Here is a 13,408-nt window from a genome sequence, read left to right on the forward strand (position 1 = left end):
AAGAGCTGTTCCTCTCCCTTTCCTTTTTTACACCACCACTGCTTGCCTTGGTACAATGTGTATGCCCTGCTCCACCTTCCCTTGTGTGGTGTGCTGCTGAGTTGGTTACGAAGTATAAGAGGAAGTAAAGGGTGGTAGACTCCTCTGTAGACCACCTCCGGTACCCTATTGTCCTTTCCACATGTGGTAGAAGGCAGCCTGCGGGTATCCTGGTCTCAAGTCATTTTGGATTTCAGAAGTCACCACTTTGAACTGTATCTAAAGATGGACCACCAGCCAGTGTAAGTGTTCAAGTGATGTGTTCCCTACACCCAGTCCAATATAGTAACCTAATAGCAAAGGCAGCCAATGATGTAATAATGCAATGGCCAGTTTGGTCAATAACAAGAGTGAGCTCCCTTGCTCAATTAGGTGTATAGGAAGCATTCGTATGTATCACACGCGTGACCCAATGAAATTAAGCTCTCAATGACAGGAATCTAAAACTCTCCCTCTTCTAGGAATTTAACCCCTTTCTAAAATGTGCATGTGAAGAATCCTGCCTTGCCTTTTATATCACAAATGGACCATAGGCAACAGAGATGTACACCTTCTGGCTGATTAAGACGTCATCAATAAGGAGTCCAGATTTCAGAGTAATAAAGAAATGATAACAGCATGATAAACGTTTGTCTTTGTTCTCAGTTGCACTTCATGCTTCTTCCACTACTAACTCTGGCAATAAAAGCTCTTTATGACAAAGAGGGAGGAGTGCTGGTGGGAGCAGAGAAAGACCAGGAAGTCTGCAAATTCTTTAAACCAGGTGAAAAGTTGTACTCTATATAGGAAAAGGGATACAAGAGAAAGAAAGGTAGAGGTGTGTGCAGTGTTCCCTTTAAGTGGGATTCCCAGATGTTGTTGACGACAATCCTCATAATCCCCAAGCAAAAGCCACTGCAGCTGGGGATTCTGGGAGCTGTAGTCAAAAACGTCTAGGAATCCCTGTTAGAGGGAACACTGGGTGTGCATTTTAAAATCAGCAGCACAGTAGCGAATAAGACTTTGTCCTGCCCAGAGCTGCTGCTGTCTTCACTCATATTGCCATAAATAATGCCTTATAGTACCAAAACTGCTTGGAGGTAGGTTTTTGTGCCGGCCAGATAGAAGAGACCAGATGTGACAGGTTAGAGGCAAACTCCCCCCAACACAAACACACACACACACACACACACACACACACACACACACACACACACACACTTTGTAATTCTAAAAGTGAAAAGTAATAAGTAATTTGCTTAATGTGATTAATTCATTATGCAAGCTCTTTTTGCCCTTTGAAAGATGTGTGTTGAAAAGTTATTCTAGGGCAGGCACGATGCAGTGAAAATAACTGTACATTACTGTCTGAAGAGCAGATCTGTGTGAATCTACCACCAAATCTTTTGTAACTAAGTCCAAGCAAGTGTAAATGAAAGAACTGCATATGCTCCTCCAATTTCTCAGTCTCCACTCTTTTTCTTCCTCTTTCTTAGATACTTTCCACCTAATTCTTGCAGATTCTTCTGGCTCTTTCCTGCCCCATTACATTTAGTTAGGCTTACTTTGGCCCAGAAAATATCATTTACAATTTGGCTTACTTTGGCCCAGAAATTGTCATGACAGAAGAAACCTCTTGGCATGACATTTAATAGCCAGAAAGGACTGAAAAATACTGTGCCCTCCTATCTCTAGGAAAATTAATGCCATGTCTTAATTTTACAACTTGTATAAGTTGTAGGGATGTGCAGAATGTTTCGATACTGAAATGTTTCTACTCAAAATGTACTGTTTCTAGTGTTTAAAGCTCGAAACAAAACACCTTTTAAATAAAGGGCATGTTTCAAGCTCAGAATAGAACAGTCCCATTTTTATCAAGGTGTTTTGAGCGCCATTTTGGAGGCTTGTTTTTCCCTTGCTGATTGGTTTTCTGGCACTGGCTTCTGATTGGCTTGTCATCTCCTTGCTTTTTGGTTGGCTTATCATACAAATTAAGAGCTGTCATGGGCAACTGTGTCCCCATTGGCTGGGGGAGGGAATTTCAAAATGTACTCAAAGTGACTGGGAGGCAAAGAGAGCCCTTATGCCTCTCTTGAAGAGGATACACCAGGAGAGGAGGAAGGCAGGTTTGATTTTGTGGTTTTCTTTTCTCACCACTGAATATAATATTTTGGATCTCAGATTGACAAAGGCAGAACTTGGGTGCCTGCCTACCCTGAGCTGTGGTTTGTTTTGTTTGTTAGTGTTGTGGCAAGAAATGGACAGTGGCAGCGCTCTCTCTCTCTCTCTCTCTCTGTGTAATATTTCTTGGTGACTGCTGTGATGAACTCCATGTCTGGCCTTGAAACTAACTTGTGCTTCACTCACTGCTCTGAAGTCTGTATTGCAAGGTATACTCAGTCAAAACGTGGCTGAAGTTGCTCTAGTTGAGCTTATGGCTATGCTTGCTGCTAAGGATGCTGCTGTGGCAGTTGCTGCAATACTAGGGATGTAAGGAGATATAATTGTGTGTGAGAGAGCAACTTGTGCCAATGATATTACTGCAGAACAGGCACTGTCCCTGGCAGTGGATTCTGGATTAGTGATTCATTTTTGGTTATTTAGACTGTGTTTGAAATGCGTATTCTGTGTTGGGAGGCACAGGTTCCCTTTATGTGTGTGCTTTTTCAAGGCAGGGCAAGCCTGCCTCGAAAAATTTTTTGTGCACTCTCTGTATGTAGCTTGTTCCGGCTTTAAGGAGCTTTAGCTCCTTCCTTATTGATTTTTAAATCTCTATTGAAGACTTTTCTTTTTCGCCAGGCTTTACATCACCCTGTGATTTACCTATGTGGTTTTCTTTCTTTTTGTTAGTTACTTTAGTTTTTAATTTAGAATGTAATTTTAATGCTGTCTTGCTCTGTATGTTTTTGTACACTGCCCAGTCTTTGGAGTGGGCGATATATTAAATGTTTCAAATAAATAAACAAACAAACAAACAAACAAACAATGTGACAACTCAAAACACCCATTTGTTCCCCATGGGTAGCTCCTAGTGACACCTAAGTGGGATGTGTGGTAGCAGTGGTGGCTGATGGTTCCTGGGACTGGAGCAATGGAGGGGCGGGGTGTGTGTGCTAGGCACGGCAAGTCATGGGTGGAGCCACAGGCAGAGAGAGGTGGAAGTAAGTGTATACAGCTGCGGAGGTGGAGCCAGAACTAGGCAAATGCCTTAGCAATAATGGACAAAGTGTAGATTTGTAGCTAATGAGTAAGTAAACATACACACAAGCACAGAAATCTCAATAGCTCATCAGCAAAGATACAGAGAAATATGAAAAACATCAGTTGCTTTATAGTGCTTAACAGGACTACAGTCGAGTGTAGATTTGTATCTAACACAGGAGGATTAAAACACAAGTACACACAAACAGGAAAAGAACTGTATGAGCCAAACAAGCAAAGCACAGACCAGCTACAAAAGCCTGCTCCTGTGGAGAGTAAAAGCATTCTGAACTCACCAGGGCAGCTCTGTCTGCCTGATTATTAAAATAAATAAATACTACAGGCAAACCTAGTTACACACGGATCCACTATTCACTGTTTCGCATATCCACAGGGGTCAAATGGGTATTTATCTCCTTATCCACAGATATGAAAGGGTTAAAAACCACATATCTGTGGTTCCTAGCAGGCTGGGAATGACTGTGGACATCATTTCCAGCTGCCATTTCACCTGCAGGAGCCATTTTGTGGATCATTTTATCCTACAATATTTTTGTAAAAAAAAAATTAAAGAAATCTGTGACCTTTTGTGGAGACCCACAGATGCCAGGTGACCGAAAATGGGGGACTTTATTTGGCCCATTTTCACATGGGGGGGGAGGGGTTTGAGTCTAGGAACCAAACCACCACAATCCACATAGACTCAATGCCTCATTATACATGGTTTTGTTACCTGTGGTAATCTGCAGGAATGGAATCCCTGCAGATAATGAGGAATTCTGAGCCAGATTGGTACAGTGGTTAGTGTGCTGGACTCGACTGGGGAAATCCAAGTTCAAATCCCCATTCAGCCATGAAACTCACTGGGTAACTCTGTAACAGTCACTTATATCTCAGCATCACCTTCTTCATAGGGCTGTTAGGATGATAAATGTAACTGTGTGCACCACTCTGGGCTTCTTGTGGGAAGCACAGGCTAAATATGTAAAAGTGAATAAATCTCTATAAGCCACAGGTAAAGACCAGCTACAAAAGTGGAGAACAAATGCATTCTGAAGTGACAAAAATAGCTCTGTCTGCCTATTTTAAAAATGCATACATAAATAATAATAAAAATCACAGCTTTTCCAATTATGCTTGCCGCAACTATGAATCATCTCCTGTAACTTAGAGAACAAGATGCATGGGGACACCCTTTCCCTACTTCTTGCCTTCTGAAAAGTGAGAGCCATTCTCTGCCCACCTTGGGTGCCCACCACTTAGCCTGGGTGTCCATCCTAGCAAGCAACAATTAAAAAAGAGAGAGAGAGAGAGAGAGAGAGAGAGATCATTTCCTTAATCCTTGTCCAATGAACCATAACCCCCAGTTGACATATTAATGTTACAGATACTGGTCACAATCCAGAGAAAAACCTGGTTAGCTCTCTGAATAACAAATCTATTTTTAAAATTATTTTTTTCCAACATAGTCCATTCCTTCGCTACACCACACCCACCTGGAAAGCAACTTCTGTCATTGTTTAAAAAGCAGTATGGACTCAGAAATCCATGCATATGCCCTAAAGGTTCTTGCTTCTTATGACAGTTTCTAATCAAATTAGTCCAGTCAGTTTGCTGTTCCTTCCAATGTTTTATGGCATGCCATTCTGGAAATGGATCATAATGCTTTGCATATAGATCAGATCAGAGAGCAAGGGAGAGAAAGCAGAGGTTGCATTCCTCCCCTCCAAACCAATACAAACAAGCTGGCAAAATATCAGACTTCCCAACAGCCAGCCAGCTTACCTGCTCTCTATCCAAAATGGTGATTGGATTCTTCTGAGTAGCTAAAAGAAAAAGACTTCCTCACCCTCTGGGCACTCTGGCTGCCTGAGGAGTCAATCAGCCTAGTCTCTCTGTGACTGGTTCATAGGGTGGTCCTAGGACCGCCCACTTTGCAAAAAATAAAGTGAGTATGCATGTTGGCTCCTGGCTCATTAATATTACTATTTTAAAACATCTGAGGCTTTTAATTTGTTCTTTGCTACCATTTCCCACCACACAACTCTTAAAGCAGCAGCAGGCTGCAGGCAAGAGCAGCAGGGAGGCAGTAGGCACACAAAATGGAGGCAGAAAAAACATGACTGTCTGAGAAGTTTAAGGTGAGTGCTGGCCACTTTGCCCATAGATAAGATCTGCCCCTGTGTGCTAGGCTATGATGAGTGCTACTTACCACCCAACCCATAAAAGCAAGATGGGGATTTTAAACAAATTTTTAACCTTTCACCTCCACGGGATCCTATGGGGGTTTTGGGGAAAGCAAATTTGTTTAAAATTTGTTTAAAAATCCCACACATGCCCATTTCTTTTGTGGGTTAGGTGGTATGTACCACACAACCTTCTTTGGTGTCTACAGGAGCTACCTATGGGGAACAATGGGGTGTTTCAAGTTCCCACATTCTTCCCTATGGCCAAAATTCTTTAAACGTTTTGAGTCGTTTCGTCGAAACAGCCAGTTCGACCACCTTTTTGACCAAAGATTTTGGCCAGAGGAAGAGCAGAATATAAGTGTAAAAATAAAACTAAAACTGCATAATCCATTTTGTACACATCTCTAGTAAGTTGGTTCCCAAGGGATGGGGAGAAACAAGCAAAGAAACCACAGCCTAAGTGGACAGATAATGTGTTCTGCATGAATTTAGAAGGCCATCACAAGCCATCCTAACAGACAGGAGTGTACAAAGAATTAAAATATTCACTCTTATGGGGTCAGCAATGGATCTGGATCTAATCCCCCCCCCACCTGGCATCAAGAAGAAATTGAGACTGAACAGAATTACATGAAAACCACCCATTTGCCTTTCCTCTTGCTCCAGCAACAGTACATTGCAGGATACGTTGTGGGTAATGTTTGTTTTCACTGATTTGAAATAATGTTTATTTACTTTTTTTAAAAAAAATAATTAATTTTGCAGGAGCCCTTTTAGGTATACTGCTTTATTTGAAAAAGCAGGGTTTAAAAAAAAAGTGATCCAATTTAATTATCTAAGAAGAATTCTGTCAACAGAAAGGTTAGTTCTAGAGTTATTGGAATCAGTCTTCAATATAATATTTTGACATTCATATTAAATTCTATTGAAGTAAATTAACCTCACAAATGAATTTTCTGGAAGGTACTAACATTACACCAGCATGATACTGGCAGTAGGAGGTGCATTACCACTTCCGATGACAAATGAGTAAAAATTCTTAAGAGTTTTAGAGAAGAACAATGATGGATAAATCGATGTATTTAGTGCATTGCAGAAAGGGGCGTATAAACCAGTCAGATATTCTGATTATCTCAATTTGGAATTGGAGAGGGAAAAAGCACCAGATTAGAATTCCCTCTGTTTAAAAGATGTGCTTGTGTGTCATGCTTTATATTTGGTGTATCTATAATATACAAGAAGCTGCTTGGCCCTTGTTCATTCGCTGACTGACATGAAACTCCCAGATCAGATTACGAAAGACAGAAATGCGCTGCTACAGTATTAAATTCTCAAAACAAAGCGGCTCTTCTGGTCATCAACTGGTAAAGGAGGAATGCTTGCAAACCACAAGCCCTTTTACTAGAGTGAGTATCTATAGATAGATATATAGTTTTGCCGATCTTGCCTTATTTAGATGGTGCATCTTCTATATGTTTTACTCCTGATAATCACACAGCGCAAACATTTCTGGAATCAATGCTTACTACTCAATGCTTAAAGAATGCAGTGCTTAAAACAGAGGTCTGCTCTGTCTTTACTACACTGCAAGTCTTTTTTGTCTACTCAGTGTTGATTTCAGCAATCAGTATAATTCAGATTGCTTGCCTGCATCCAACACTCCAGCATACGGAAAATGGAGTTTCCTTTTAACAGACTAAAATGGTGATTTTCACTATAATGATCACTAGGGGGTGCAAAAGAGCAATGCACGATGTGCCCTTCACTCCCATTTCAAGCATCCAAGCAATGGAGAGGGAAACAAGACATTATAGGCATATTTTGCTAGATGAAAAATCAACATAGCACCTAAAGGAAGCACAGTGAAGGTGGCTAATTTCTGATCGACAAATGAGAAGCTGAAGTGAATGGATGCTGTTTAATGACAGCAAGTTCTGTGATACGTTAAAAAACCCCATTAAAATATCAAATGTACTTACTCTACATAGTAGACACCATATACAGGATCTTCAATCTTTTCCCAACCAGCAGGTAATTCTAGAAACAAATTAATATTATTGCTTAAAACATTTTTTACATGTCTGTGCTCCTTACCCTCTCCTCCGTTGTTTATATAGGGATTTCCATAGCCCCATCATCCTTTATTTTAAACAAATTAGGGCAGTCATAGCAATTTCCTTTTGCTGGAAGAAAATCATGCAACTTAAAAAGAACACACACTTTAAAAAATCTGTTCACAAGCAGGGACAATAAATTGATGGAAACAGTGCCCACGTCAAGGTTGATCAGAGATGCATCAAGCAGAAATTCATCAGGAACATCTCTATGAAGTGATTAGGGAAACTGCACCTGTTAAATGTCTGCCTGGATGCATCCCTCCCCAGCCCTATGTCCAACTGAAAGACCAGGGCAAAGTGTCAGTGCATGGAGCCTCATTTCTAAACACATCATTATATACCAGACTGTACACAAAAGTGCACCTAGGTAATTTTGGAGCCTGGATCTGAAAGCCTTTGGAGGCTTCCTGCTGCAAGTTAAGCATCATTTTTTAACATGTAGTGAAAAGGATTTGGGGGCCCCAGGGGTGTGGAGGCTCTGGACTTTGGCCTCTGACTGTACCAAGTCTTTACAGCTTATACAGATAAGATGGGCACCTTAACTTGCAATTTCCATTCTTTTTAGGACATAAGTAGAAATGTAAAGCAGCTTAACTATCATTTTAAATCGAAGGTTTTTGGATTACTTAATTTAATATTTTTATATTATATAGGAGAGTAACCAGTTCATGACCACAATACTGCAAAATATGGGCAACATGTATTCATCCACTGGACATGATGGTGAATATATGAAACAATTAGTGGACACAATTCGTGTCACATTCATTACATTGTATCCAAAATGGGCAAACTCATTGAGGCCTTTCACCTTCAAATGTGGCCCAACATCTCTTAAGCACCTCTTAGCTCTATCTAGGCATTTAATATTTCTATCAAAACTGAAATGAATCAGAATCTTGGAGCTGACAGCATATGTTTCTATGCACGTGAAGTCATTTTATCATGTTACAAAACTTGTCACAAAATCATTATCCCTTAATCACACAGTAAAGTAATTTTCAGTTTTAGAACAACTGCAGGGGGGGAAATGCAGCGATGAAAGATAAGAGATTGCTCAGGAAAAGCTAAAAGCTTTATGCCTGCAGTTTTGTGAAGCTGGAGGCGTAAATACTTTTATAACCATAATTAGTCAATGAAGGAAAACCAGTTGAGCATACCAGCTGAATTTGTTTTGTTTTTTAACTTGCTTGTTTTGTTTGCTCTGCTCACTCAATAAAAAAGAAAGGAAAGACGTCTACAGATATTGAAGCATAATGAAGTTTCTCAGAAGAATCCCTACCTATTCAAAGCAAATTGTTTTCACATCTAAACTATGAACTCGGATACTTCTTCAGGGCAGTATTGAAGAAGATGCTCTACATATACACCACACATCCAGCTCTCTCGACATAACATTCATAAGCAACCTCGGCACAAAATCCCTCATTTGTTTTTCGTGGACACCTGGTTTGCTTTATATACATCCTGTTTCCAGTGTAAATAGTGCTGTTCAACTGTGGGTACAGAGTTTTAAGTAACTGCAACACACCAGCAGGGCTGCCAGTCACAAGCACAGCAGCACTGGCTGATGCCCAACGCCAGTGTTTTACTGTGCACCATGTTGGCCAGTATCTTTTCCAGAAGTAAACCAAGGCATTGATCCCTCATATGTTATATGCCTAGAATGTAACCCCTACTAACTGGGCAAAGAGGAGCCTTTTAAAGTGGCAATTTTCTTGAATTTAGTAGGGTGAGAGCAACCGGCCCTCTCTAACCCCAGCATAGCATCCCTCCAGCGTTTGCTGCTGGTGTCAACCGTATGTTTACTTTTAGACTGTGAGCCCTTTGGTGACAGGGAACCATCTTATTTACTTCTTTCCTTTTTCTGTGTAAACCGCTTTGAGAACTTCTGTTGAAAAGTGATATACTTATAGTTTTTACTGCGGCTTCTCTGTGTTTTTATCTGTTATCTGTTGTCGTGTTTTTATGCTTGTTTATATGTTTTTAGCTTGATGTTTTTATTGCTTGATGTTTTTACTGCTTTTATTGTATGTTTTAATTTTTGTAAACCGCCTTGGGGTTTTCTTTTAACGAAAGGCGGTATAGAAATGTAAAAATAAATAAATATATAAATATATAAATAGTAGTAGTAGAATGTCTATCTCAGCCTGCCTCTCTCTCTCTCTCTCTCTCTCTCACACACACACACACACACACACACACACACACACACACACACACACACCAGGAAGCACACAAAGCTAACAAAAATAATCTTTGTGTATGTACGATGAAATTCACGTTATTTAAATTAACGGCATCTATTACATAGCCACTGAAACCCAAGAGTTGCCCATTAATCCAGTGCACTATCTACAAGCTCCAGCACACTGCCATAAGGACACAAATAGCTCCAGACTGAAGAGAAATAAAACCCATATAAACACACATGGGCTAATTACTCAAAGTGTATGTTTGCAATCCAGAACTGGCTGAAAATCAAGAAAAGACTATTTAATGAGTTTTGCTCCACATGTTCCTTGTTTGCAAATAAAAGGCAGGTTTCCCTCCAACTTCCCCATTCCACAGATTTTTATGTTATGCATTGGAAGAATATTTGGATTCCTTGAGAAAGAGAAAGGAAGCAAATGCAAGCCAGTGCTAACTTGAGCCAGGAAGGGGGGAATGAGGAAATACAGTACTTGGCAAAAAAAAAAGAAAAGTCTTTTCTGCAGCTCGAGGGCTTTGTGAAAAGGACAATCTTGTGTAAAGCAAGACAAGGCATTAAAACCAACGCATAAAATAAATGGCATATGCCTCAGAAAACTCATTTGTTCTGTGACTTTTTAATCAAGAAAACTTATCAATTGAATTTTTGCTTTGTGTGATTTCTGCATTTGTTAATTCCAAACCGTGACTTGAATGCAGTCTGGATTGCTCCAGGATATACTACACTTATTTTAAGGTCAATTTCCAAATCTCCGGTGCACAGAAGCAAGTGTTGAGCACTTGGCTAAACAACTTATCTGGACCTCCATTTTCAGTTCTTGTGCTCATTTTTACAATGACCCAAATGAAAGCTTATTAATGCCCACCTTGGAAAGATCTCCTTCTTTGCTTTTTTTTGCTCTGGATAATTTTGACAGTCAAGTGCTAAATTCCATAGGTAAACATCCATTATGACATTGTTAGCCATAGTACTGACTATGTAACAAAGTGAAATGCCACCACAAACATAACTAAAAAGAGGGCAGCAGTTTTATTTTATAAAGAACACATATAGCAGATACAAATGTAATTTTAAAAGGTGTGGAATGTTTAGCATCATTCCTCCTTTTGACAACCAACCTTCGAAACAGAGACATATGAATAAAAACTTTAAGATTATAAAAGCAGTCCAGTAGGCAATTCTCATGTTGGGGCATTGATCTCCCACATTACAACCTCTCTCTCTATGCATGTGTAAATATGTGGATGCAAGTGACATTGCGTTCTTCTCATACTACCAATTTTCATGCAGAGCAAACTATACATTGTGGTGGTATGTGATCAATAAACTACAGACTAAGCTCTAAGCTATCAAGTGCATAGTGGTCCTCATGCTGCAGAAACTAGGGGCTAATTCACATTGTCCCAGCTCAGTCATAATATAGAGCCAGGATGCAGTCCTGGCTTTACATGATGTTCCCAGCCTGGGGTGTACACACATACACATCCTCCTCATACATGGGGAATAAAAATCTCCCAACTTCAGATCTAGGTTTATTTTGAAATCTTGGCTAGAATAAACTAGGATCACCCTGTTTTTGAAATTGTTTTGAAACTCTGGCTAAAAGGGACAAGATTGTCTGATTCTTCTCTGAGCCAAGCATGCCTGGGGCTAGAGGCCACTGTGCTAAGCCAGGACTCAATCCTGGCTTCCTGTTAGGCCTGAATTGAGTCACTGTGAACAACAAGCCTACTGGCTGTATGTGCAAAGGTGTTTGCCATTGTGATAATTACAAACTATGAAAAGGATGCTAATCTCCAGATACTCAGGAACACATAGCTGACAATCCAGGGAGCCTCAAATCACTTGCTGCTTTCCCCACTGGCTGTCCCGGGGTGTCTGAAAAATTATATACATCCTTTCTCCTTCACCATGTTTAGCACTACAAATACCAGTGTACATGCAGAAAGCACACCTGGCTGCCTTATCTATCACTTTTAGAATACCTTATAAATGACCGCATTTATAAGTAAGAATACCAGAAAGTGGGAACAAAAAAAGGATACTAGAAGTTGTAAAGTATATAATTCATGAAGAGCATGAATTAACATTTGGCAATGTGGCTAAATTTTTTAAACTGTGTGCCTTCATAATATACTGAAGCAAAGTGAAGGACTAAGAACTTGCAAAATACTTCCTCACACATGCTTCCAAATAGGATAGTATATAAATGGTTAGTCAGCAAATGTTCACATTGCATGAACTGATTCTACTGGCCCTTCAAAAGAAATTTGATACAAGAACAGAGGGAAAGACAGCACTGTATAACAGGCTGAAGCAATAAGATACAATTATCTAAAAGTTGAGAAGCATGGTTTGGGGGTTTTATGGACACCTATAGCATCACAACCACACTAGCCACAGGTTTATTCTAGATAATCCTCAGCACAGTAGGGTGAGCAATAGTCTCTCTTTTGCTCTGAAAACAGTATGATAGAACAACAAGACTTTCAATCTAGATTTTGTCAAACCTTTGGAATGCAATCTATTTCAGATTCCAAATACTCCATTTTAGCTTACTGGAATCCATCAAGTTGTGACTGCTTCAAGTACACTGTAGGGTGCTTGGCACCACACATTCATTTGTTATGTATATACTAGGGCTATGTGGTTGTATTGGTCTGACAAAAATATCGGACCAATATGCTCACTATTGGAAGAGTTTCAGAAATGACAGCAGAGAGCCCTGATAATCAGAACTCGAACTAAAATAGCTGTTCTCATGTCTGAAATACCAAAAGACTTTCTTTTTTGATAGAATATATAGTAGACACTATATATAATATAGTGGATAAAGGCTTGGGCAGTAATCCTTGGTGTGAGAATTGGCTGTTACAAGGATATCCCTACACAATTTTGGAAGCACAGGATTGGCTCCTTTGCTTTGATCATCTGGGATAATGTGCTCTGCGTGCATTTTATTACCTGCTTTCTATCTGTGGCATGCTTGTAGACAGAACTGTATGCCATGCCTCCCATTTTGCTTGGCCATGCCCACTACACACTCACAAACCTGTTCTTATTTTCATTAATGAAATGTTGGAGGGTATGAATATAATAGCATCCCTAGTTAGCACTGGCTGACCGACCTACACATGGTTTCCTTATTGGCCCTGATGATGTACCCTTACCAAAGAGAATTTCATGAATGCCATGTGGAAAAATCAACACTGTAGAATCTACTAGACTAAGGCACAACAATGACCCTTCCTGAAAATGTCACGCTTATTTCAAAAACTATTTTCAGTGAAGAAACCCAGCTACATTTTGCTATCATGAGACTTTGTTTGAAATTAAAAGAAGCAAAAGTGAAACAAACAAAAAAAGATGTTAAGCAGTTATAACGATGCAGTCCAAGAACAAAAATGAGAGATGGATGGTTTACCTAGTTCACTGTCCAGTTCTTCCGTGTGTACCCCTTCTTCTCCAAAGGAAGAGCAGTTTGTGAGACAGAAAAAAAATTAAAAAAACACAATTCAGACACCAGCACCAAGCAACAAATTCCCTCCAGCATACAGAAGCACTAAAACAAGTTTTGTACCAACTCAGCCCAAACCCACAGCCCACCATACCTTAAGCAGAGACAGCATGATCCTTGACAACAGTACTAAACCTAGCTTTCTGCACTGTGA

The 13,408-nt window shown here is 39.9% G+C and overlaps 1 protein-coding gene across 32 annotated transcripts in view; it reads right to left on the reverse strand.

The window, feature by feature from the left end:
* Positions 1 to 13,408, reverse strand: part of MAGI1 (membrane associated guanylate kinase, WW and PDZ domain containing 1) — a 683,050-nt gene that overhangs the window by 114,044 nt on the left and 555,598 nt on the right. For 23 of the 32 annotated variants that reach the window (XM_053290563.1, XM_053290583.1, XM_053290573.1 and 20 more), the window contains 2 exons: positions 13,162 to 13,197; positions 7,388 to 7,445 (listed from right to left, as the gene is read on the reverse strand). In XM_053290563.1, coding sequence (XP_053146538.1) covers positions 7,388 to 7,445; positions 13,162 to 13,197 — 94 coding nt within the window. The remainder of the gene's footprint in view (positions 1 to 7,387; positions 7,446 to 13,161; positions 13,198 to 13,408) is intronic. The other 9 variants (XM_053290584.1, XM_053290587.1, XM_053290586.1 and 6 more) reach the window with 1 other exon arrangement.

This window comes from Hemicordylus capensis, chromosome 2 (assembly GCF_027244095.1).
Source record: "Hemicordylus capensis ecotype Gifberg chromosome 2, rHemCap1.1.pri, whole genome shotgun sequence".
Classification (NCBI taxonomy): Eukaryota; Metazoa; Chordata; class Lepidosauria; order Squamata; family Cordylidae; genus Hemicordylus; species Hemicordylus capensis.